Source organism: Panthera uncia (genome assembly GCF_023721935.1).
Source record: "Panthera uncia isolate 11264 chromosome D3 unlocalized genomic scaffold, Puncia_PCG_1.0 HiC_scaffold_8, whole genome shotgun sequence".
Lineage (NCBI taxonomy): Eukaryota > Metazoa > Chordata > Mammalia > Carnivora > Felidae > Panthera > Panthera uncia.
In genome coordinates, this window is record NW_026057586.1 from 77,407,684 (window position 1) to 77,434,636 (window position 26,953).

General features: G+C 49.7%; 1 protein-coding gene across 1 annotated transcript in view; it reads left to right on the forward strand.

Annotated features, from left to right (window-relative positions):
• The window catches only part of KSR2 (kinase suppressor of ras 2), a 325,968-nt gene that overhangs the window by 204,232 nt on the left and 94,783 nt on the right, over positions 1-26,953 (forward strand). The window contains exons 4-5 of the mRNA XM_049619270.1: positions 13,302-13,371; positions 16,585-16,668. Of these exons, the coding sequence (XP_049475227.1) occupies positions 13,302-13,371; positions 16,585-16,668 (154 nt within the window). The remainder of the gene's footprint in view (positions 1-13,301; positions 13,372-16,584; positions 16,669-26,953) is intronic.

Here is a 26,953-nt window from a genome sequence, read left to right on the forward strand (position 1 = left end):
TACAGTGAGAACTTGCTGTCATGGGTACTGCATTTCCCAAGGACCCAGTGACTGTCCCGTTTCGTCTGTAGCCCACCCTTCCTGAACACCAGCTTTTCTTCAGGAGGCTCCCTGGGGAGCATGGAACAGGGAGAAGGCAAGTTTGTTCTAGGGAATATCTGAAGGCCTCAGGCTGGGACTGCTGGCTGTCTCTGGGTGGGCCAACTGAGAGTTCAGGCAGAGGGACCCAAGCTTAGATCCTGGGTTGAACACTTGCTAGCTATGTGACCTAGAGCAGGTTGCTCAGCCTCTCTGAACTGCTTCCCTTTTTGAGATGACGATAAGGAAGATGTCGTAGGACTACTGTGCGGAAAAAGCGGGACAATGCCTGCAAAGTGTTTGGTACTATTGCCCAGTACGTGGCCCATAAATGGTGGGTACCACCACCGTTACGATGATTAGCCATCTCATGATCGGGTTGCCTTAGGGACTGTAGATATCAGAAATCTGCTAGTTCCATCTGCCTTCATGACCTTGCATGAGGTCAACATTCTCCTGCTTGTAAGTGAAACAACTTTAAATATTTAAAAATGAGGATCTGATAATGACTGGAGTAGCTCCAGGGGTTCAGATGACAGGGGCTTTGGTTTCTCGCCATCTTTCTACTCTGCTTTTTAAGTGTGTTGGCCTCCCTCTCAGGGAGCCCTTCCTATAGGTGGCCCCTGGACCTCAGGTGTGCAACCCACCAGCTTAGCTACTGTGGACAATAGAGCGTGTCTTAACAGAAAAAGGTCGGGGGGGGGGGGGGACTGGGAAAACCCCCCAGGGCATTTCACGGACTCTGATTGGCCCATTTTGGGTCACATACTGACCCCTGAACCAATCGCGGTGCTTTAGATTTACCACGCGCTTGGATTAAGTAAATGCACTCTCCCAGGACCGGAAGGGACATTCAGCCTGCCCTGCCTTGAGATGCCAGAAAGGGAGTTTCCCACTGGAAAACCAGGCTGCTGTTACTAGGAGGAATGACTCCAGTGCAAGACCCCCGTCTCCCAGATGGGCTGGGAGGGTCAAGCCAACCCCTGCGACTCCCCTTGCTGGTCCTTTCATAGTACACTGAAAGGAGTAGACCCTCCTTCAGTCTGTCCATATATTTACTCCAGTTGTATCAGGCTCTGGATCTGGGTTCCTTCTAACTCTTTGGTCAGGGATTCTCAACTGCAAAATGATTGCCATTTGCGGCTGGATAATTCTTGTGGCGGGGGCTATCCTGTACATGGCAGGACATTTTACAGCATCCCCGGCACCCACCCATTAGATCCCCCCTGAGAAGTTACCGCCCAAAATGTCTCCGGATATTCCCAAATGTCCCCTGGAGGCAACATCACCCACTGTTGAGAACCACAGTTAGTGTTGTTTCTAGGTCCTTCGATCCGTTAGGAGTTGGGCTAGTTTCACTCTCCGAGGTCCAGCTTCTTTCCTTACCTTCAAGTTCTCTGTACCCCCTCTACTGACAGCACTTCTCATTGGTAAACCACGGCCCCCTCTCTCACAGCTGCCACATCCGGACCAGGACCTGTCACGTCTCTGGCATTTCAGTCCCATCTAAGGATGCTTTAGACAGTGGGTACCCATCTTGACCTTGGAATGTGATCTGTTACGGGGCTGGCTCCCCCATAGTCTGCCAACCACAGACAATGTGACCCGTCTCCAAATGGTGCTTTGAGCATCAGGGGACTGAGAGAGGGAGGCTGTCTGTTGCCTGGAGTTGAGACCGAAGATGCCTGGTGTTTTGGGTTTCTTGAGGCCGGACTGGGGTCTTTCGCAGCAAGCTCGCCTGGTCTGTCCCTGCTGAGCCCACTCAGGCAGTAAATTCCATGAAATGGCTCTGTGTGGGGAACTTCTCAGCGGCCCTTTGTTCTACGGACAATTAACTTCCACTGAACATTAACTACCGGGCGACTGCATAATTAAAAAACATCACATTTCCACTGGGGGAGAACTTCAGCTCAAGCAACTCAGAATGGCTCTGATTTAAGATCCATAAACTCAGTTCAAGGCAATAAATATGTAAGTAATTGATGATGTAGTGTTCGAGGAACTTAAGACCCATCCATCACACTCGGGCACGCAAGGGCTATGGACACGCTTGGAGAACAGGACGAGAGGAAAGGAATAAATGGCCAGAGGGACCTAGACAGTTCTGCCCTCCCCATAACTCATCGCTGTTCTCCGCAGAGTCATGGCCTCGTTCCCTAAAGAGTCTTGTCCCCGGGTTTTGTCTTCTCAGGCCAGGGAAAAGAGCTGCTAAGCAAAGCTGCAAACAGGCACCTGGGTTGCTCAAGGGGAAAGCACACACCTACTGTGTGCCAGGCACTTGCTTCATATCCATGGGTGGCCCTTAGGGAAACTCTACAAGATGGGTTTTATCACTCCCATTTTACAGAGGAGGAAGTCCGAAGAGGGGAAGACAAAGAATCATAAGGTCAGAATTAGGAATTCAAATCGGGTCTGCCCCTGTAAATTTCATTCCATTTTGTCCCTCTGCCTCTAAGGCAAAAAGAGGGGGTTTGGGCCCCGGGGTTGCCTGCACTGCGGTCCACAAACGTGTCCTGTCATCCGTGTCTGGGTCCGGATGTTAAGCCCAACTTGTAGATTCCAGCCTGTGGTCTGCATGTCCCCCGCTTCTCCCCGCCCCACGCCTGTCACTGATCTGCCGTTTCTGTTGGTTTATTTCAACGTGAGACCATTTACAATTGAAATTGATGGAGCACAGGGCTGGCTGTTTTTCTCCCTTCACAGGGACATTTGTGGTGATGGCAGCGTGGGGCCTCTGTCTGTCAACTCTTGTTTTGTCCTCATTTAAGCCTGAGCCGGGCACAGTAAGCCAGCCTCTTCCAATTAGCATTTTCCTTCAGGTCAAGGAGACAGGTCCTGTATCTGTGTGGTCCGAGCTGGCTTGGGATTGCTAGCCGGGCCCCTAAGCTTCTCCGGGTCTCCAGGCTGTCTGTCCTCATGCTGGGGGCTTCTCTCCCAGGAAGGGTACAGAAGAAGACCCCTTACCAACTTTGCTAGTGGTCTCTCTTCCTGATTATCTGAAGAGAGACCATAAGGCTCCCAAGTGGGGCCCCGCAGTTAAGGAGATCTAGGTTCAGCTGCCAGAAGAACATTTTCCTTAGGTGACCCCCAGCCTCAGTTTTCCTGTTTGCAAAATGAGATCATTGGTACTTAACTCACAGGGCAGGTTGGTCATTCATTCGTTCTTTTATTTAATAAATACTTGTGGAAGTGCCACTCTGTGCCTACCATTGTGCTAGTTAATGAGGCAGGAGGGAATGAAAGAGACACTGGACACATAAAGATGAGTCATTGGTGGCTCCCACTCCCATGGTCAAGGGCTGTGGGGAGGACAGATTCGTAAGCAGAGCTCTCCATGTGATGAGGCAGCTGGCCTGGAGGGGTGAGCACGGGATGCTCCGAGGGGGTCACGGCAGGGACGTTGCCCACCTGTGCATTCAGGGAGGGCTTCCTGGAGAAGCCATGCCTGAGCTGGATCTTGGAAGGGGAGTTGGCATGAGTCTGGCTAAGAGGAGTGGGGGGGGGAAGCATGTTCTGGGAAGAGAGAACAGCATCTTTAAAGGTGGGAGGTACAGAGCTGATCCGTGGTGTGAATGTGACTGGGGGAGGGCTGGGGCGGGGGCTGGGGACAGCCATGGGGCTAAGGGCAATTTGGAGCCCACAACTGGCCCTCACCTTCTGCTGCCTTCCAGATGCATGGGGCATTTTTGTCCCCTTGGCCACGATCAGCAGATTCTTCCTCTCCATCGGGCCTTTCTCTGTCACTTGAGTGGTAGATATGACCTATGACAAAGGTCCTTGAGGCAGTGATTGTGGATACCCCAAGCCTACTCTCAGGATCATATTTAAGGAACCCACACCCCGCCCCCCAGCACCCACCAAACTCCCACCGCATGCATTTCCTTATTGAAAATTTATTTCCCAAATAAACCAAGGTGGATCCATTATCCTAATGAGAGTCTTCTGGATTTCTAGATAAGATTTTATTCCCTTTTTGTATTTTAATTTTAATATCTTTTTCTATAAGCTGCTTTTGACATTTCAGGATGATCCCCCTCTGCCTCTTTCCACACCATAGCGGTAAAATTATATCAAGGGGAAATTCGAGGGGAGAGTTTCGGGTAGGGATACTAGAAGAAGGAAGCTTTCCCAATACATCTTTTTAGAGTTGAGGGAAGACTGATCATTAATACCACTCCCCCCCCACTCCAATCTGTGGGGTGGTAGCTCACGGAATTAGAGCCCCATTGCCTCACTTTCCCTGTCCTGCCCCCCACGAGCCCCTGCTCCTCCTCCACCCCACATGCATCCCCGTCCTACTTTTAACATCTTGGATTCTCCATCCATCATCCCCACAAGGAAGATAATTACTCGTGTGGCACGGGGTCTCCCATTGTTTGGTTACGAGGTTAAAAATCCCTGATACACTTTAATAAATTCAGCAGTGAGCACATTATAAAATGTAATTAAATGCCTCAGCCATCGTCTCTTCCTTTACCGGCGGTGAAATTTAATTGAGGCCACCTGAGGGGCTGAAATAAATCACAGGTGATGACTCCGGGATTCATGTTGCTCCCCGGGAGAGGGAGTGAGGGCATCACCGTCAACTTGTGGGGAATTCAGGGGATCCCCGCTCAGCAGGGACCTGCCAGGACTCAGATACAAGGTGGCAATGGCTTCTTCAAAGGGGGAGAATGATTTTAGTGGGTCCCCTGGATCTTGAAGGTGCTTCTGGTTTGGCTTCAATATTAAAAAAAAAAAAAAATCTGTAACCTGGGGCCAGGAGGAATGGGTGTGGAGAACTTTGTGATTCCCTGTCTGCCCCTGTCACCCTGTGTCTGCACTTTCCTGCCTCTTGCCCCGCATATGAGCCCTCTGTCAGCTGTGCTACCATTTGCTCAATGCCCTGACTGCTCATCTGTCCTACCATTTGCTCAGTGCCCTGACTGCTCATCTGTCCTGCCAAGGTAGACTTCTACCCGGAGACCCTCTCAAGAAGACACTTTCTCTGTCTCCTCCCTTTGGCCGAGACCGGCACCACCATGCCTCCAATTATAACTTATGGATCCTCACGGTCTTCTCTCTGTCTCGATGAAGTGACAGCTGGGTAATCTGATTAATTAGCCCAGTCAGAAGCAGTGAGAGGAGAGAGTTAATTTTCCTTCCCCTCTGCTTTCACGAGCTGACATGGATTTCAGCAGTGGGCAGGTAATCAGAGACATTGCCTCCTCATGGATTATTCTACCAGGAGACAGGGAGGGCTGGGAAGAACACAGGCTCAGGGTGAGACCCGTATGGGTTAGATTCTTAGCTGGACTGCTTACTGGTCCTCCTGTGCCTTGCTCTGCTCTTCTGTGAAATGAAACAAGCCACAGGATGCTGGGATCAGGTGAGCAGAGGGACGACACCAAGTGGCCACGCACATTTTGGCCTGGAGAATGCAGGTCATTTGTCCAAGGATCCACACCATGTAAGTGGCAGAAATGTGTCTACAATCCAGGTCTTCTGACTTCAGAGTGGGGGGTGGGGGAAGCCTCCACAATGGATATGGATGTCAAATAATCACATTATATACTTTGGAGATCTCACCACTTTACTTGTCGGGTATACTCAATAAGACTAGAAGGGGAAAAGGGGGAAAAAATCTCTCTGCTAATCAGCTAAGGAAATGAGTTGCACAGCCCTAAAAAAGGGGTTGACGCACTTTTTCTGTAAAGGGCCAGGTAATAATTATTTTCGGCTTTGTGGGCCATAACATCTCTGTCACAGCGACTTAACTCTGCTGTCGTAGTGAGGAAGCAGTCACAGACGATGTATTAAATGAGTGGGTGAGGCTGTATGCCAATCATGCGTTATGTACGAAAGCAGGTGATGGGCTGGTTTTGGCCTGAGGGTCACAGTTTGCCAAGCCAGGCACTCAGTCATGGTCCTTGGATAGCTTTATCATGTTCTAACTGGTGCATAAATCCTTGAGGCAGAGCGATGATGACAATGACAAAAACAATAATAACCATAATGTGTCAGGCACTCAGCTCAGGCCTTTTCCAACTACGTTACCCCATTCATCCTCCTAACAAGCCTGGGAGGGAGATATTATGACTCCTTTTCCCCACGAGACAAAACTGAGACCTAGAGGTCAAAGTGCCCCAAATCTCCTAGCTAGTAGTTGGCAGACCGGACCTCTGCAGTGAACCCTTGCCCACACTCCATGGGGCAACTTGATGACGTAGAGGCCCTTTCCATTCGGAAATGAATGCCGCTCTGTCTCCTCGGGAAGCCCATGTTCAGGGCCTTGTCCCTAGTTTAAACCCCAAATACATGTGAATTGATTTGACCCTGATGCCTCCATTCCATCCCAGTCCTCTTATTAGTTCTAAACAGGTAGCTGTGCCATTGCTCTTTGTTTTGAGTCAACGCCATGGGAATCCCTGACTCTCCCCTGAATGGTCTCTTCCATCAGGAGCAAATAGCACTCTCCTCGCTCATCCCTCCCATCTCTTACCAATGTCAGCCCCCTCTGTCTTGTTCCTTCCCCTGCGACAAGGCACCCAGGCAGTCTTATGTATATACTGACCAGCACCAGGTGGTTCTCTGGATGCCTCTGTAGCCATCAAGGGCCCTAAACAATGAAATTTGGACCTTGGGAAATGGGTTGTAGCTGTCTCAGGGAGAAAATAATGCCCAAATACACAAATAAACTCAACTTGGCCTCAAAACACCATGGAACTGTAACCTTTAGAGACAGCACATAATTAAAAAAAAAAAAAACCTTTTAGATCTCATATATTTGAATTGTATATTAAAGCAAATAGAGTTGTTCCCTCCTATGTGAATAATAACATGAGCAGCTTTAGCCAAGAATTGGTTGGCCCCTGGGATAAATCAGGAGGATTTTAGCCGGCGACTGGCCTGTGACCCCACAAGAAAAGTTGAACGGTCTCAGTCTTATTAGTTGCTGGTATCTTGGAGCCCAGAGAATTTGCCACTTGATTTGAACGCAGCGCTGTTGCTAAGAACTCACTCAGTCTGTCGTGCCCCTGGGCTGGAAGCTTAAAGGCAGCTCGGAGCTTCCATTTCATTTGTGGTGGTTTCTGAGAATGAGCTCTCGGATTTGGTGCCCCTGCTCAAGCCCCAGCTGTACCACCTAGAATGGAGTTATGACGAGTAAATGAAATAATACATCTAAAGCACTTAATCTGAGTCCTGCCATGCAGTAGGTGCTCAATAAATGTTAGCCGTGATTATCACTAGTTTTCTGTGCCCAGAGGTCTTTATCTCCATGGAAACATTTAAGGATAGTGTAGCTTGCGTCTGAAAGGGTAGAGAGCTTAGAGGCTGCAACAGACAGCTTCTTGTGGTCTTTTCCAGTTCTAGGACTGCATCGCTTAAACAATTTTTACATTTGGCTCAGAAGGAGACACATTATCAGGGATGGATTGCAAGGCTTTAATTTTTTTGGAAACTGAGTTCAATCCTGAAGTACACCAGATACTGGTCGTGGGACTTTGAACAATGAAGTTTTCATTTTCCTTACTTCTAAACTAGGAATACAGCCTCATAGGATTGTTTGGATTAAGTGAAGAAATGGCTCCAAGAGCCATATCCCCACTTGGGATACATACCAAGCCCGAGCATTAGTCCTCTGTGGACTGATTATTCTGCGATGTGGATTTTTTTTATTGGGGGGCTGCAAGTGGGATCACGACAGCTCAAGTGGGAAAGGCCTGGGCTGGGGAAAAAAATGGCCTTGTAAGGGTCAGGGCTGATGTTTTGAGCCTGGGTGGGGTGGAGAGTTGGAGGAGGGGGGAGGAGAAATTGGAGGGAGCGCCTATTTTTGTCCCAGCCGGACTGGGCTATTCTCCCCTTGGCCACCAGAGGGAGCTCTTAAATGCATGAGACCCCCCCCCCCCCCCCCACCGACCCCCTCCCCCCAGCACAGCATCCCGACTCTGTTCTAATGAACTTCAGGGTTCCTTCCCCTTGCTTTAAAGCAAATCCCAAAGCCCCCACTGCTTTATTTCCCTCATGAAATGCATCGCTGTCTGAAATTACCTTGGGCTTTTATTTATTTACTCACTATCTGACTCCCCCTCTGGACTCCAGGCTCAGACGCTGTATTGGTTTCCTATGGCTGCCGTAACAAATTTCCAGAAACTCAGTGGCTTCGAACAACACCTGTTTATTACCTTACAGTTCTGGGGATTAGACGTCCAAAATCAGACTCACAGGGCTGAAGTCGAGGTGTGTCAGCAGGGCTGGCTCCTTCTGGAAGCTCTAGGGAAGAATCTGTTCTCTTGCCTTTTCTAGCTTCCTTGGCTGTTGTCCTTTCTATCCCCAAAGACAGCAACTGTCACATCTCTTTCTCTAACTTGGGCCCTCCTGCCTCCTCCTTCCATATATAACGACTCTTATGATTACATTGGGCTCACCTGGATAAGCTTTAATTTAATCAATCTGCAAAATCTCTTTTGCTTGTTAGGTGACATACTTACGGGTTCCAGGGATTAGGACATCTTGGGGGAGGGATGTGGGCATAATTCTACTCAACGAAATATTGTTGAAAAACTGCAGGAGTGACGGCTGAAATGAACAACATACTGTTACACCACCTCCCAAGACTCTGCAGCTCTTCCCTGAGCTTATAAGGGTCAGTGTTCACCATTTCCTTTGCTCTTTCCAGACAGAGGGAGGAGGCACGGACATACAGGGTGGGTTGAATTCCGTGTATCTGGAGAGCAGTCTGGACTAGAAACACCCAGTTTGTTCTGTCTGTGGTTCAAATCCTAACTCAGTGACTTCTTAGTTACAGACAATTGCTTATTGCTTCTAAGCCTGTGTTCCCGTCTATGAAATTGGCTGTCATTTATCGAACCCAAGCTATGTGACCTGAATTAAAAACCCCAGCCCTGGCCTTTATTTGCTGTGTGACCTTGGGCAAATGGCATAGTTTCCTGATTTACTTGGTGAAATGAGGCTAATCCTAACAGCTGCTGCATTCTTGCGCGTCATGTATCGTAGTAGATGGATTACATGAGATAATATATGTCAAGGGATTATTTGACAATAGTGCTTGGCGTACGATAATGCCCAACAAATAGCATACTTATTTTTATTTTTCTTATTTCTTTTCTTTTTCGTCTTCGTCTCCAGCATGTTTTTCTCCTCCTCTTGCTTTGCTATATCATCACCTGTTTTTACCTGTTAAATGTTTTTAAAGTCTTTTTGTTTCTTTTTAAAGTTTTTAATGTATTTATTTTGAGAGAGAGGGAGTGAGAGCAGGGAAGAGGCAGAGAGAGAGGAGGAGAGAGAATCCCAAGCTGGCTCCGCACTGTCAGCACAGAGCCCGACGTGGGGCTCGATCTCTACCTGTTAAATGTTTATAGATGTGTTTTGAACACCTGGCTCTTCTGTTAGCCTGAGTTCCTTCCCACCAGGTCAGAGCCCGAGTTTCTCATGTTAAAGCTCTTCATAATGCGAGTGATTTATTAATGTCGGTTCCTTGTGTCGAGGCTTCTGTATGTCCATCTGGCTCCTGAGGGGGTTTCAAAGACTAGGGCTCCTGGTTTATCCCCTTTCTGTATGGAGGAACTTCTGAGAGAGCGTAGACAGGTACTTGTAAGAGAGAAGAACCCTCCTTCCCTGCGATACTCCCATTCTGTATGCTAGAAATGGAAACATCTGAGAAGACATTTCTATTATTCTACCCCTGGGACTGAAGGCACCAGGAACGCACACAATTCTGCCTCCACGTCTGTATGGCTTGTTATCAGAAAATTAGAGTAGAAAAGAAGCTTTGTTCAGCTATGGAGACATCTTAATAGGCGCTTTGATTGTTAAACAGAAGTTTCTGTATCAGTTTAATTGCTGTAAATGCTGTTTGCCTTCTCTGTTATGATAAGGCCTGGATTTTCATAGATTTTCTCCCCCCCCCCTTCCCTTTAAACAGTTTCTCTTTGCTTTAAGGCTTGAGTTGGCAAGTTTAATGAAATCCACACGAAGAAAGGAAAGAGGGGATCTCAAAGTTCACATCTGCCCACCCACGGACGAAACCACACGGAGATTATTATTGCTTGAGACTAATGATGCTGTAGCTGCGTAATGTAATTGACAGAATTCACCCCTTCCATCACCCCTTCCATCAGATACTGGGAAATGAAACCAAACAACTAAACTTAATTACTTCTACTTCTTGAGAAGGTGCTATAATTGAGAATAACAGCCTAACTGGGATATGAATCTAAAAGTGAGATGTGCTTATAATAAAAGAGGATTTGTTCTCTGCAGACTTGAGCCTCAGAAGTACCGTTTTGGTTTCTTTCGGGGCAGGGGTGGGGGGGCGCGAGGTGGCTAGAGTTGTGGAAGACATCCAGATCAGGGATTCTCAACCTTGGCATTTGCAACACTTGGGGCTGGTTGATTCTTTGGTGTAGGGACTGGCTTGTACGTTGCAGGATGTTGAGCAGCATCCCTGGCTGCTATCCACTGGATGTCAGTAGCACCTCCCAACCCCAGTGTGACAACCAGAATTATTTCCAGATATTGCCACTTGTCCCCTGGGCGGGGCAGAAGTCACCTTGGTGGAGGACACTGGTGTAGGGCCTTTGGAGGACTTAGGAGCCATTACAGAATTACTCCTTGAGGTTCTGCTGGTACTGAGCTGTGCGACCTTTAGCAAAGTCACTGCATTTCTCTGAGCCCTTGTGTCTTCCTTGTAGGGAATAACGTGAACACTGACTGCACAGGGGCGTGGTTTCCAGGGATGAACTGCACAGCATAATGCCTGATGTATACTGAGCGATCAGCTGACTCAGCGCTTCGTTATAATACTCTTGAACTCAGCAAACACATCTGAAGTATTTACTTTGGCTCTGTGATGCAGAGGTGAAGGTGTGGTCCCTGTCCTTGTGGGAGAGGCAGATACACAGAGACTCCTTGGTTCTCCCTTATTCTGCATCCATGGAAGACATTGCTAATCAATCGTGGTGTTCTTTCCTACTGGGCCTCAGGATCTTTCTTAACACGGTTTTCTAGACAGCCACTACCAATGTCCCATGAGATGAAGCCCATTTGGCACTCCTAGTTTTCTAGACTCCCCATGACAAGGCTGGGTATCTGTGCACGCTACCGCTCTCTCTCCAGCACAGCTGTCCCATCTGTACCTGCCCCGGTGCAGGAGAACGCATTTTAGAGAGTTAGCAAGGAGCGTCGGTCTTTCCAAATCAGAGTGAAGTCTCCAAAGGAGGTGGCAATGGAAAGAAAGCTCTCTTTCGCTCTTTTTTAAAATTCATTTTTCTTTCTTGTCTTTTTAGTTTCCCTCAGAAATTGAAACAAATGGTCAAATGGCTCGGACTTGGTGACATTTAATGGTTAGCCCAACTAGAGGAGATTCCACCGGTGATGATGCTGATTGATCTATCATGCTGTCTCTCTCATGGGTTTTCTCTGCCCTTTGGGCTTGGAAAATCACCAGCTCTCCTAGAAATGGTCCCAGTTTCACAAGGGTGGAATCGGGGTTTCTGGGAACAGCTTTCAGAGGACTGTGGGCAGTGTCATTAGACAGAGGAGGGGAGTGAGTGGGTTGGGGTTAAATGCTCCCTGATCGGTTCAGACATGCCGGGCTCCCAGCGAGCACATCGCTCCATTAGCAATCGCTGTGAAAAATGAGGTGTGTGTTTGCAGCTCTGAAAATAAGAAGCGGGCTCCATCTATCTGGCCTGAGAAATGAGAGCTGGTGTGTGGGTCAGCCGGTTGTTCCCTGTCTTCCTAGCTGGCGAAGATGCCACGGGCAGAACTGCTTCATTTCTGCTTCGTTTCACACCGCCCTGGGGCCTTTGAGGTCTGGGAGGAGGGATGCCAGGGCAGCCGGGTCATGGAGTCAAGGTGGGGGCTGGTGCTCAGCATCTGCGAAAGAAGTCTCAGAACATAGTCAGAGGTGAGGGGATAATAGAGGTCGCTGGGATTTCACCTAAAGCATGAAAGGGAAGACCAGATGAGGGCAAGTACCCAGTCTGAAGTCTGTATGATTTATTGTTTCTTCCTCATTCCCATTCATCCATCAGCCTATCTATCCATTCATTTATCTATCCATCCATCCATCCATCTACCCACCTACCTATCCATCCATCCATATATACATACATACATAAATACATACATCTACCCACCTACCTATCCATCCATCCATCCATCCATCCATCCACCCACCCACCCACTGACTATTCTATCCACCCATCTACCCACCTGTCCATCTACGCACTCATCTGTCTGTCCACCTACCTGTCCGACCATTCATCCATCCAGCTATCCAGATATTCAGCCAGCCAGCCAGCCAGCCAGCCATTCATTTAGCCAACCACCCACCTACCCATCTGCCCATCTACCCACTCATCTGACCATCCACCCACGTATCCAACCATTCATCCATCCACTCACTTACCAACCCCTCTATCCATCCATCTGTCCATCCACCCCCTCTTCCATCCACTACTCATCAATCCATCTACCTATTTTAACATGAGTTTATTTAGATGGTATGTGTTTGGACATGTTTTACATAGTTACTGACAATATACAGCAAGTGATACTAGTTTTCTATATAGAGTGTGCTTTTAACATAAGTGTGTTTAAACAAAAAGAGCTAACTTAAAATAGTAATAAAATAATTTTGTGGCTGGACAGGACACAACAAGACTGGGAAAGTGGGACGTGCATGCCTGGCATTTGGAAATCTACTGCATTGGAACTTTGCACACAAGGGCATATGATCTAGACTCCCTCAAATCTGGACTCACATTACTGTGCAGCCTCCAACGTGTATGATCTTGCACAAATGACGTCCTTTCTCCAAGCCTCGGTTTCATTGTCTGTAAGGTGGGGATGGTAACAACCCCCTGTCTTTGGGGTGGTTTTGAGGATGTAACGAACTAAAGCCTGTGAGTCACTTAACACATGCCTGGCACAATCTAAGCACTCTGTAAATGGAAGCAGAACTCATTTTTATTCTTTCCACAGCTGATTTCTTTCAAGGCATTCCCTGGTTGCCCTGCCCAGGGGACCTTGCTGAAGTCAAGGTGACACGTGTTAAACCAGTGTTCCATTTGGCTTTGGTTTAGCAAGTGATGGTGGTAGGTCACTGTCCTTCCTGAAGCTGGAGAGCCTCCCTCTTCCTTCTCGGGCTTGGCCGGAGCCCGCCCCACTCTGATCCTCTGTGTAACAGGCTCTTCTCCTCTCTTCTCTCCCTGCAGACACACTGTCCGTGCCGCGCTGGTCCCCGCAGATCCCTCGTAGAGACCTCGGCAACTCCATTAAGCACAGGTAGGCTGGATTCCTGTGGGCACCGGTACCCACCTCCGGTAGATAGCTGGCCCCCAGAGTGGGGGAAGGCCAGGCAGATATTTTGCTTCAGTTCCTATGTCATCATGCCTCTCTCTCCTCTGCCAAGCGAGACCTCAGTGTGCCCCCTGGGGACTGAGATGTCGGCTTCTTATTAACCTGGCCCTTATAAAATCAGCACATAATGGTTAAAAACCAGGGATTTGGAGTCAGACTGTCCTGTGTTCGCATCCTGGCTAATAAAGCTTTGCAACCAGAAGGAAGTTACTTAACCTCTCTGAGGCTCGGTTTTCTCATCAGATAATTCTGCCTACCCTTAGGGTGTCATAAGGATCAATGACATAGTATATGTAAAGTGCTAAGCAAAGGGCTCATAATAACCACTCGGTTAAACGGTATCATTGTCAAGAGAAATGTTGTACAGCCTAATTTTGGGTCTCCCTACCCAGAAGACAAGATTGGATTCTGAACTCAGAGATACTCACTCTCTGGTGAGCTGTAGGTCAGCCCAGAGCTCCAGCCCTGTTGGGTCCGTGGAATAACCTCACCAGGGGTACACCTGTCCTATCAGGAAGGACGTTGTATCTACTAGACATCCCTTCTAAGCAGTTCTTTGACTTTCCAGATTTAACTTTCTACGTTTTATGTCATTACCCTCACAGTCTCTTCACAAACTCATTGGGGTAAGTAGCACAAGTGTGATCGTATCCATTTGACAGATAGGGAAACTGAGGCCCTGCACGATTGAGGGATGGTTCTACAAACTAATTGACCTCGGCACTCTGTATTCTTTGGACACTGCTGCTCAGAGATTTCTTTCTATGTACCCAGAGGCGTCTGGGAACTAGCCGAGGGACCAGTTCACTCATTCATGGATTCTTTGCACTAGTATTTGTAGAGAATTTACATGCCTTGGTTTCAGCACTGCGCAAGGCGCCGGGAGCCCTTGGGGAGCTCGCGGTGCAGTCGAGGGCTAGATGCTTAACAGACCATGACAGTGTGTGGCATTAGGGCTATAAGGTGGGGGGTGGGGGTGGGCGGTACCAGGGGCAGACATATCGCCATGGGCGGGTGGGCCCGAGGTAGGAATGAGCACCCTGTCTCCCGGAATGGCACCTTGTCAACAGGTTTTCAAAGAAATATGTTGACAGAATAGTTGTTAAGACCCAAATGAGAAAACGATGGAGGAAGCAGTGAGAAATACGTGATAGACACGTCCGTGGTCGGGCCGTGAGCCGCAGAGAGAAAGGCATCAAAAAGAAGGGCCTTTTTTGTGTGCTTCCCAATACCCCGGGCTCAGTTCTACCCCTGGATCGGTCCCACCCCTGGCTCAGCCCCGTCCCTGGATCGGCCACGCCCCTGGCTCAGCCCCGCCCCTGGATCGGCCCCGCCCCTGGCTCAGCCCCGCCCCTGGATCGGCCACGCCCCCGGCTCAGCTCCGCACCTGGATTGACTCCACTTCTGGTTCAGCTCCATCTTGGGTTGGCCACACCCCTGGCTCAGCTCCCCCTCTGGATTGGCTTCACTCCTGATCAGCTCCACCTCCGGATTGGCCACACCCCTGACGAAGTTTCATCCCTGGATTGACCCTGCCCTAGCTCCATCTAGCCCTGGTGGCACAGCCCCATCCCCCAGCTTTAGCAATTTAGATCTGGTGGTACCTCATATTCGAATGCTGATTCTCAGAGGAAGGATGATGGTCTTGGGCATCAGGAATGTCTTCTTAGTGGAGCCAGGACTGGGGATGCCCTGTTACTCTTCAGTGTGACCCCGGACCCCATGCCAGGACGGGAGACCTAGACTCACCCCAGCCTTGGTGAAGAAATGAAATTGAAATCCCATTCCATCCACTGTCCTCAGAGTCACCTCAGGCAGAGCTCAGAGAGAGAGCTGGTCCCAGAGATGGGAGAGGACTGGAGAGGAAAGAGAACTCCCGGCTACAAAGCTCATGCCGCCTCCCCTCCATCCCCACACTGCTGGCCAGGGGGGTGGACCACAAGCCCAGTCACCATTCCTAAGAGCTGCCAAATCCCATAAAGTAGACCCTGCCAAACTCACTGGCCCCGTGGAAGGGGCAGACAAAGGCTCAACCAACCCCCAGTCCAGAACTGGAGAGGGAGTCTTCTTAGCCACAAGAGTCTCCGTTCAGAATGTTGCTATTTGCCTCCATGCGGAGGCTTTGAGCTGCGCCTCATTCGGCTTGGAGAGTGACTGACCCAAATCAAGCAAGTTGGTGCAGCAGAGGGCTGCAACCTTGCCCTCAAAATTCTCAAGCACCAAGTTACATAATCACTTCTGATTTTCATTTTGACACTCGGAGGCAGTGGAGATTAGCTACAATTCCTGCTGAAAGTGGCAAAAATTGAAAATGAAAATTAACTCTGACCCGGCAACCTGCAATACTTTTCTCGGGCAGCCCGGCCACTGCCTGGTATCTCTTGGGGGAAGAAAGCGCCCCAGCGGCCGCGGGAGCCCCTGGAAGTTAATCGTACGCACCTCTGTTCCTGGCTGGCAGCTGTATATCAGGGGCGTCCAAACTGCCTTCTGTTGGCAACAAGTGGTGGGGGGGCAGGGGGTGGGGGGAGAAGATGAGCCGACGGTCTGAAAAGAGCTTTCACTTTAGAGACTCTTCTGCTACTCAGGTTTGAGGCCTCGGCTCTTCGGGGGGGGGAGGGGGAGGCCCCCGGCAAAGGTCCCCAGATGGTTTGATTGGCAGAGAGGGGGCACCGGTCTGCCAGCCTCCCAGGAGGCTCCACCTCACCTTGTGGTCCTCTGAGGGCAGTTCTAGCCCCCCACCCGTCACTCTGTCCCAGAACTGATCTTGGCATATAGCAGACCACTGGGCAATACCTGTTGAATGAACGCAGGATTATCATGAATGTCCAGGGGACAGTAGAGTCCCAGCCCAATCGAGTGAGGACTGACTACATGCCAGGCACTGTGAAGCCCCTTGCCGTGCACAAACTGTTTCATCCTCCCAGCACCTGTGAGGCCGGTCCTGCTTACCATCCCCACTTTACAGAGCGGGAGACTGAGGCTCCAGCGGCCCAAACAACCTGATGAAGTCACGCTCCTCGGAAGAAGCCAGGCTGGACGCCCGGGCCTGTGCACTCACCCTTCACGTGGTTCATCCTGCGAGACAGCTGGGGGTCACCGTCACCTTGGCCCTGAACGTTTTCTGTCTCTTTCCCACAGGTTTTCCACCAAGTACTGGATGTCTCAGACGTGCACAGTCTGTGGAAAAGGAATGCTTTTTGGCCTCAAGTGTAAAAATTGCAAGTAAGTGGCTGCACCAGGAAGTGTTTTCAGGGTGCCTGACGTCAGCTAGAGCCACGCTAGCCTTTGAACTGGCTTGCGGAAGCTTGGTTTCCTAGCTTTCGGGAGAATCGCTTGCCCTACGTTTCAGAACCGCGTCCTAAGTGAACCTCTGCCTTTGGGCGAGGGGTCAAGCAGCACAATTGTGAATGAAAACCAGAGGTGACGGATGGTGCCGGAGATGTTTACGGGGTGTGTGGAGCCACGGCGGTACTCTGCATAGTCACAGCATTTAACATGAGGGGTTGGCACAGTTTTTTTCTCTAGGTGACTGGATAGTAAGTATTTTAGACTTGGTGGACCCAGGGGTCTCTGTTACAGCCACTCAGCCAGGCCTTGTAGCTCAAAAGCAACCAGAGACAATATGTAAAAAAAGGGGTGTGACCAATGTATTTGTTCTAGTAAAACCTTATTTTCATAACTGCGCAGCCGGCTGGCTTTGGCTCCTCAGCTGTGGTTAGTTTACCAGTTCCTGAGTTAGAGTTTGTGAAGTCCTTTTCCTCTTTTTCTCCTCTGCGTTGTTGGGGCGGTGGCGGGGGGGTGGGTGGGCGGTGTTCTGATGCTCCCCATTTTACAGATGTGAACGCTGAGTCTCGGCAAGGGGAAGTCACCTGCCTGCGGGCACACGGCCCCGACCCCCTAACTCCCCTTCCTTCTGTGGCATCATGTCGCTCTCGAGCTCTCACAGCCCTCCCCAACTCCACACACGCATTCCAGGTCACAGCTGGCAAAAGACAGGGAGGTGACAGAATAAAGCTGATGTCCAGTATGGGCTCTGGAGTCAGAGTAAGATAGGTTCAAATCCCGGCTCTGTGATGCTCTTGCTGTGTGACCTTGGGCAGTTCACCTCACCTTTCTGTTCCTGCCTGTGTGTGTGTGTGTGTGTGTGTGTGTGTGCGCACGTGTGCACTTTATCTGCACGAAAGGAATAATCGTCACACCTGGCCAATACGGTCTAAGCATTCAGTAAATCAGCACGAAAGGACACAGCACGGTGCCAGCCTCTGAGCTCTGTCCTCTGTCAGAGGTCACAAATGCCTTTTTGCCTGGCCTCCCTCTCTCTCTCCCTAAGCCTGTGTGAAATACCTCCCTGGTCCAATCCCTAGAAAATTGTCAGTAATATTCAGTGCATCTTTCTGTCTGCTTTATAGGAGCCATTTAGTTTCAGAGAATGTAGGAGTCCCTCTGTCCTTGTCCAGCCCAGGCTGGGAACTCCCATTCGGGCTCCTTCAGGCCCCCCAACATCCTGTCCCTTGAGGGAGGGGGGAGGGGACAGCAGCAGCAGCATAAGGTGAGGTGGGGAGACTGTTACCATCTGGAGGCCCACGTCCCCACCTTGGTCTTCCTTAGACCCTGGTTCTCAGGTGAGCCCTCAGGGTGGTGGCCTCTGGGCTTTCTGACTCCAAGGCCAGGCTGTGGGGTCCAACTTGAAGGCTGTCTGATGCGTCCCATACCACAGCTTCTCGGGGGGGGGGGGGGGGGGGGGGGCTGTGTCATCCATGCGTAGTCACACTGTGTTCTGAGGGGAAGCGGCAGCCCTCACATCCTCACACCTGCGGAGTGGAGGCTTTGAAGTCAGGTAATTAGGTGACAGGGACGCAGCCAGGAGTCAGTGAGGCGGAACACCTCCTGAGCCATTTAATTTTCAGCCCTAGAGGCGGAACTCTGAGGTGGCCTTTGCTCCTGTTCTCTGTTCCAGAAGTAATGAACAAAGACTCAGACCCTGCCAAGGGTTGGGGGAGGCCTCTGGGGAAGGGGTGGCGGCGGTGGGGGGGGCGGACCTGGGGGAGAAGCACGGGCTTTGGAAGCAGCCAGACCTGAGTTTGAGCCCCAGCTCAATTGCTGCATTCTCTGTATGAGCTTGAGCGAGAGGCTTGTTGTCATCTCGCGACTCAGTTTTCTGATCTGCAAAGTGGGTTGACGCTGGTGCCCTCAATAGAGCTACTGGAAGGAGCCAGTGGAATGTTCTTGCCCTCGATTACGGTGTTTCGTCAGAGAACGTTCTTCCTCACTCCACCTTGCGCAGAGACGGCTAGATAAGAGGCAGCATTCCAGCCATGTTTGGATTTTACCGTCGATCTCACCACTTTGCTCAGCTCTCAGAAAAGCTGCCAGAGCAGTGAAAGCAGAGTCCGGAGCTGCTATGAAAGTTCCGACATGCTTCCGGTGTTTTTTTTGACACTTGTGTAACGACAACAATTTTGTACTTGTGTTAACTACAACAGAGCTTAGAGCTATCTCTAGTACGTAATTATGAGCTGGCTTTATTTTTACTGCTGTCACCAGCTGAAGTTTGGATTCACTCTTCCATGAACCAAATACTGCAGTTTTTACGTGGTTTTGAAGATGGGCAAAATTTGGGACACACTGATGGGCTGACAGAAGGGTTGGATGGGGGACAGAAACGGGTAACGCACAGACGCCGTTGTCAAGGGGTTTAGGGAAAGACGCACCTACAGGGAAATGGATTTCGGGGGGACTGAAGTGCATGCATAAAGAGAGTGACAGATGGCATTGCACAGAGGGGGCACGGATAATGGGGAGGCAGCTTTTTAGAAAAAAAATGGGCAGAACTGCTTGTTCATTTACTCAGCTGTTTATGAGCAGCTACTCCATAAATGTGCCAGGAGCTCTTCTAGGCAGCAGGGAGATCACAGTGAATAAAACGCACAAAACCCCTGCCCTCCTGGACCTTACGTGCTAGGGGAGGGGAGGGACAGTAAGCAACCCAGTAAAACAGATCATCTGTGCAGAGGGTGCCAGAAACTAAAGAGAAGAAGGAAGCAGTGAAGGAAGAGAGGAAGGGCCGGGCTTAGGGCTAAGATTTTAATTAAAGTGCTCAGGGAAGACTTTATACTTGAACCGGAACTTTGGAAAAGCTGTGTCTGTGGCACTGGACATTTCCTGTTCTCTGGAAGCATTCCAGAGCCATGGATTTGAATCTGCCCTGAAGGCAATGACTTTTTTAGTTTGCTTGTTCTTTTTGTTGCTGTTGTTGTTTGTTTTTTAAACCTAAAGCAATGTTGGTTCTGTTGTTGCTAGAAACTCCCTGGGTGAAAAGGATTGGATTGGACCCTGGTGACTCTACAGTGGTCCCTGGGCCAGCAGCAGCAGCACCTGGGGGCTGTTTAGAAATGCAGACTCTCAGACCATGCCCAGACCTGCTGCACCAGACTCTGCAATTTAAGACTGTCCTGGTGATTCTTGCACGCATTAAGGTCTGAGAAGCACTCCTCTGAGTGATCTCCAAATTCCCTGTTAGAGCTGATTTTCTTTGTCTAGATAACGGGTCTCAAACTTGGGTGTGCATGAGAATCCCCTAGAGGGTGTGTTAAAACACAGATTCCCGGGCCCGCCCCAGAGTCTGGGGTGGAGCCCCAGGATTTGCATTTCGGTAAGTTCCCCGGTGCAGCTGATGCTGCTGGTCCTGGGACCACTGCTCTACAAAAAAGTGGTAGTTTGCCAACATCAAGCTTTCTTTTCCAGCCTGACATTTCAGCACATGAGGTTTGTGTTTGGGGCTTTTGTTGTTTTTTTTTTGTGGTTTTGTTTTTTTTTGTTTTTTGTTTTTACAGACTGGTCGATCTTTGCTCACTATTTTTCAGGCTTTTGTGCCGTTTCATCTCTTGGCCTCAGTGCTATAAACTTGATTCTTCTTCATCATCGTCTCTCCAGTAATATTTGTGTGAGAAGCCAAACAGATAAGGCATGACTGGAACCCAGGCTGTAGGTCAGACACACACACCTGCATTTGGATCCTGACTCTTCCACGAATAGCTGTGTGACCACTTCTGAGCCCCATTTCTTCTCCTGTCCAAATAATATCTACCTCACTCGACTGTTTAAAAAAACAACAAAAATACAAACGAATAAACAAAACAAAAATTAAGTGAGCTAATACGTAAGGTAAGATGCTCAGTCTGTACCTGGCACATTATAAGAACTTCATAAACGAAAGCTAACGCTGTTACTAACTTCACGGATTAATTTTGGGGTACCCCCCCCACCCAGGAAGCCAGGATACTTGCGAACGTCTAACCCCCTTTCCTCCTGCCTCGGCTTAATGGCCACTTCCTCCGGAATTATCATCAGCTGTCTTGTTGGCGTTCTGAATAGAGAGATTAGCGAACTAATAGGAAATTATGCTCAGAAAGCAATTTGCAGTTATCTGAATTGAGGACTTTTCATCTAATAGGTTCATGAGCGCGGAATGGAGTTTTCGTTCTAAGTGGTCGGATGTCAGCACCATCCACGTATTGTCTGCTGACTGCAGATTCAGCTGCAGGAACGTGCTGATGGGTTTCCCAGCCCTCGTTCATGCCTTGTCTGCATCTTTCCTCCTCGGGGTCCTTCCACAGGTTTCCGCAGAGCTGAGTTCTGGTTCCTTGGAAACCCGTCCACCCCTATCTGCGTTTCTTACGGGATAGTGCACAGCGGTGAATTCCGTGGCTTGTGCTCTAAGCAGGGAGAGTTTGAACCGAGGTATTTTTGTGCATATGTGTGTTTTTTGTTTTTTTGTTTTGTTTGCTTTTACTGCATGGGCTGAGTATGGAAGGGAGGGGGACGTCTTTCAAAACTGTCGGTGGAGAAGTAGCATTTGAATTATCTGTCTCTCCTGCGTGTTTTAGCCTCCCCTCTCCCCACTCCTTCTTTTGGGTTGGGTTCAGTTCAGTCAGCATCTCTGGTTCGGTGTGTGCTGTGAGGGGCGTTTCTGTGCTACCTCTTGGGGTTCGAAGGTGAAAGAGACACCGTTGCTGTCCTCCAGATGCTCATGGTCACTGCTAGTGACTTAAAACTTAAAATCATCACATCTGAGTCCCTCCCAAGACTTCTTGGCCCAGACTCTGGCCATAGGGCGTAGAAACCTGCATTTTTTAAATTTATTTATTGACAGAGAGAGAGAGAGAGAGAGAGAGAGCGAGCGAGGGAGGAGCAGAGAGAGAGGGAGAGAGAAAATCCCAAGCAGGCTCCACACTGTCACTGCAGAGCCCGATGTGGGGCTCAAACCTACAAATCATGAGGTCGTGACCTGAGTCGAAATCAAGAAGTCAGATGCTTGACCGACTGAGACACCCAGGTGCCCCGAAACCTGCATTTTTTTTTTTAACGTTTGTTTATTTTTGAGACAGAGACAGAGCATGAACAGGGGAGGGGCAGAGAGAGAGGGAGACACAGAATCGGAAACAGGCTCCAGGCTCTGAGCTGTCAGCACAGAGCCCGACGCGGGGCTCGAACTCACGGACCGTGAGATCATGACCTGAGCCGAAGTCGGACGCTTAACCAACCGAGCCACCCAGGCACCCCGAAACCTGCATTTTTAATAAGCTTCCCAGAGGATTCAGATTTGCACTGGGGTGTGAGTGAGAAACATGGTTCTAGAAGGAGGGGTGAAGCAGGTAGGTAATAATTACTGTAGGGGGATGTGCCCAGGCTGCACCAGGCTGGGAAAGGGTGCATACATGATGCACATCAGGGGGGCTGTCCCGGAGGCCTTTGAAGTCTTGAGGGAGGAGGGACACCTGGGTGGCTCAGTGGGTTGAGTGTCTGACTTCGGCTCAGGTCATGATCTCGCGGTTCATGAGTTCGAGCCCCATGTCGGGCTCTGTGCTGACAGCTCAGAGCCGGAAGCCTGCTTTGGATTCTGTCTCTCTCTCTCTCTCTGTCTCTCTCTCTCTCAAAAATAAATAAACATTAAGAAAACAAAAAAGAAGCCCTTGAAGTCTTGAGGAAGGAGTGGGAAGTAGCCAGGTGGAGCAGGGGGAAGGGTGTTCTGGGCGAGGTCACAGGCAAGGACACAGGCACGGGCAAAGCCTGGATCAGGACTTAGAAGGACTCGAGCATATTTTTCAGTTGTTTGTCCTGGGCGGGGCCTGGGGGCCGGGGAATACCGATTCTTCTGTGCAGACAGGGCACCAGGCTATGCTGCTGTGACTCGTGGGTGCTACTCCCTGTGGCTCCCAGCCTGGGTAGGGACCGCTCGCTCCCCATCCAGCCCCGTTCCTTGAACCCTGGAGCTGTCATCTTGCTGGAGTGGGTCACTTGCCAAGGGCAAGGCCTTGGGGAGGACAGTGCTGGTATCAGGGTGGCCTTCGCTTCTTGCAGGAAAGTAGGAGCAGGCAGAAGCCAGGAGTTCTGATGTTCTCCCGGTCACCTGCTCTTACGGCCTGAGACGCGAGGGGTCTGGGAGTCAGAATGCCTGGCAGGTGCTAAGTCTCCTTTTTCTCTAAGACCAGGGAGCAGCCGCTCCTCTGCTTTGAAGACGGAATGATGAAGTTAGCGGTCACAGAGCACAGTCTTCCCTCACCCACATGTGACCCGACGGTCTGCTTACCTTCCTGGCGACCTCATTTACCGGTTGCTGTGGGAGCCGCTGCAAACAGTTCATACCTGAGACCTCCCCGGGGGGGGGGGGGGGGGTTGCCCTTGGGTGATTGTGGCTGCCTCACCCCAAGGTGCCCAGGAAGAAGCCTCCCCCTGCTCTGGGTGGCTCAGAGCCAGGTGCAGGGTACAGAAGGCCAGCCTGCTTGCCTCAAGGCAGACACGCTCTGTGGTGCGGTTCGCAGCCCAGAGCCCCGGGGGGGATCAGGCTGAGACTAGAGTCACCTGAAACCACATCTTTGCTTAGCTTCTCCCCCATTCCTTATCCAGCTTCCCCCGCAAAGGAAACAGCCTCTCTTGGAGAACTCTCTCCACTCACAAGAACACCCATCTCAGGATCTGCTTCTAAGGAACCCAACTTAGCATAATAAAACAACAGCAGGGGGCAGAGAGAGCTGTTTAGGTCCTGGCTCTGCCCCATCCTGGCTGTGTGGTTCTGGGGAAGTTTCTAAACCTCTCTGAATTGGATGTCATAGGACCTGTGAGTGCACCAATCGCATTAATGACTTGAGGATTCCCTCAAATCAGAATCTTTCAATAATTTGGTCAGCATGTATTAAGTTGCAGAGACGGATTTTCTATTAATGCAAAGAAGGAAGAGAACCCTACTCACTAAATCACCTGCGTGGGTTGAAGTGAGGGAAAGTTCTGGAAAATGTAGCACATTTCCTCCTTTTCCATAGTTCTTGTTCCCCATTTGTCTTTTAGGATATTCTGAACCATCCTTCTTGGGAGACATGTTCAAGCATTTATAATGGGTTTTCTCAACCTCAGAACCATTGAAATTTGGGGCCTGATAATTCCTTGTTTGGGCAACTGCCCTGTGCATTGCAGGATAATTAGCAACGTCACTGGCCTCCACCCCCCAAATGCCAGGAGCGCCCCCAACACACACACACGCGTGCACACGTGCACACAGACACATACTCCATCCCAAGTTGTGACAACGAAAAATGTCTCCAGACATTGCCAGATCTTCCCAGGGGGAGCAGAATTGCCCTTGGTGGAATTGCCTCTGGTTTATATAGTGAAACAGTCATTGCCAACCAATGGGACTGTGGTATACTTGTAATTCAGTTCTAGAGTGCCGCTTTAATATTTATTTATTTTTGAGAGAGAGAGAGTGCATACACAGGAGGGGGCAGAGAGAGAGGGAGACACAGAATCCGAAACATGCTCCGGGCTCTGAGCTGTCAGTACAGAGCCCGATGCAGGGCTCGAACCCACAAACCGTGAGATCATGACCTGAGCTGAAGTCGGACGCTCAACCGACTGAGCCACGCAGGCGCCCCTGGAGTGCCAACTTTAGAGTGCCATTACAATATTCAATAATGCGATCAAACATCTCGGTTTGCCTGGGACTTTCCTGGGTTTAGCACTGGAAGTCCCATGTCCCAGGTGACCCACCCATGTTGGTTGGGGCATGTCTGTGCAAATAGAAACATTTCCTGTGTTCTAATTTAGGTCACTGCTCACTTCTGTAGGGGTGAGACCCATAATCGTTTCCCTGGGAAGGTAAAAAGTGAGTTTAGAAAACTGAGTTAACTAGCCCAAGCCTCCCAATTTATTCCAGTGTTTGAATGCCCTTTAAACACGTTCCTTCTCCTTCTGCCTTCGGTAGCTTGGCTGGATGCGCTCGCACTTATTTCTTTCCATATAAGCTGGCACTTTACTAATTTTCATTAAAAATTTTTTTTGTTAATGTTCTTATTTATTTTTGAGAGACAGACAGGCAGAGCATGAGCAGGGGAGGGGCAAAGAGGGAGGGGGAGACACAGAATCTGAAGCAGTCTCCAGGCTCTGAGCTGTCAGCACAGAGCCCGACATGGGGCTCAAACCTGTGAATCGTGAGATTATGACCTGAGCTGAAGTCGGATGCTCAACCGACTGAGCCACCCCGGCGCCTCTACTGATTTTCATTTCAATGAGCCGTGGCTCTGTTATTGGATCTTTCTATTTGGATTTTGTGTACTTATTGGTTCTTCTCTGGGGCTGTATGTTCTCCTAACCTGTGTTTTTGCATCCAAATACCGTGTTTTATCTGAAAATTTCCTGGTTTTGCACAGTGACTCCAGCCACAGGTGATGAGGTGGAAGTGTGGAGTAAGCCATGGTTGGTTTGAGCAACGGGGTGCACTCATTTTCCTGGCCCTGGAAAGACTGAGGAGTTGATGAACACGATGCTGCAGCTGCCATGAAGTTCCTGGAAGCTTCGGGAATTTATACCCCACACAGGATATTGGCAGGATATAATTATAAGCATGCATTTCAGAGATCACCAGCTTGAAGCCTGAACTTACTTTTCCATTAATAGAAACATTTCTGTTTTTGCAACAATCAGAATGGGAATTCACAGTCCCTTATGGGAGTTTTTGCCTAGTACGTGCAAAACTTTGGGTCCAATCACAGTTGTATGTGGAGGATGATTATTTTACTGGAGGGGCACCTGGGTGGCCCAGTAGGTAAGCATCCGACTCTCGATTTCGTCTCAGGTCATGATTTCACGGTTCATGAGATCAAGCCCTGCTTTGGGCTCCGTGCTGACAGTGCAGAGTCTGTTTGGGATTCTCTCTCTCCCTCTCTCTCTGCCCCCCCCCCCCACTCTCTCAAAAAAAAAAGTAAAGAAAACAACTTAAAAAATAATTCTGCTAGATGCTGAGATGGGCATTGAGTGTGATGGATGGTGCTGATGGGATCATGTATTGAGGGCTTACTAAGTGCTGGACATTTTGCTGAACAGCTCGCATGCGTGAGCTCATGTAATCCTTGCAACAACCCTGGAAGGTAGGGTCTGTTCCTCCCCATGTGACAGATGAAGAAACGGAGGCCTTCAGGAGTAAATGCAAAGTCTCCCAGTAGGTAGATCTGCTCATCAAACCACCGGTCTCTCTGACTCAACATCCCAGACTCTTAGCCACTTTATGTGGGTAAAGGGCCAGCCACACAGTAGGCCAGCAACAAATGCTAGCCCCCTCTCTGCTTCTCCTTGACTTAAACAGGCAGAATGGAAGATGCAAATCTGATCTCAACCTGACCTCAGACCAGAGCTAGTAATCTTTTTCCTCCTCATTCCCCAAGCCTGCTACCCTCTCCTCTATTTCTTGAATTGAAAGATGGCGAAGGTGGGGGGCGGTGCCTGGGGGGCTCGGTCGGTTAAGCGTCTGACTTCGTCTCAGGTCATGATCTCGCAGTTCACGGGTTCGAGCCCTGCGTCAGGCTCTGTGCTGACAGCTCAGAGCATGGAGCCTGTTTCGGATTCTGTGTCTCCCTTCCTTTCTGCCCCTCCCCCGCTCATGCTCTGTCTTTCTCTCTCTCTCTCTCTGAAAAATAAATAAAAACATTAAAATATATATTAAAAAAAGGAAGATAGCAAACGGGTCTTTGTGTTCTGATGAACACCTGCGGGTCCTAGGAACCAAGAAAACTCTGTGGTCACTCTCTCCTCTCTTGGGGAAGTTGCAGGATGGGGAGGGCGGGACATCTCCAACAGCTAATAAATCCACAGCTTTCCTGCAGTATATCCTCTTATGGAGAGAAGTGCTGGGTTTTCCTGATCATTTTTCATTATTTTTTGGAGCCTGCGGTATGATTTATATGTTAACACTCCCCACCAACCTTGTTCATCTCTGTTGTTGGGTTTTTTGTTGTTGTTGTCGTTTTTTTTTCTTACCCAGTCGCGGGCCAAAGAGCTCAGCCTCACTGAGTTGTCAGCGGGAAGGGGAAGAAGTGTTTTGATATCCTCCACTGAGAGCATATGGGGCATTTCTCGAAGCATTGGCTTAAATGAGAGACCACAGGGGAACCAAGATGAGACAAAACTGCTCAGTTGGGGGAGTCAGTGAAACAAGCCCCACTATAAAGGGGGCAATGAT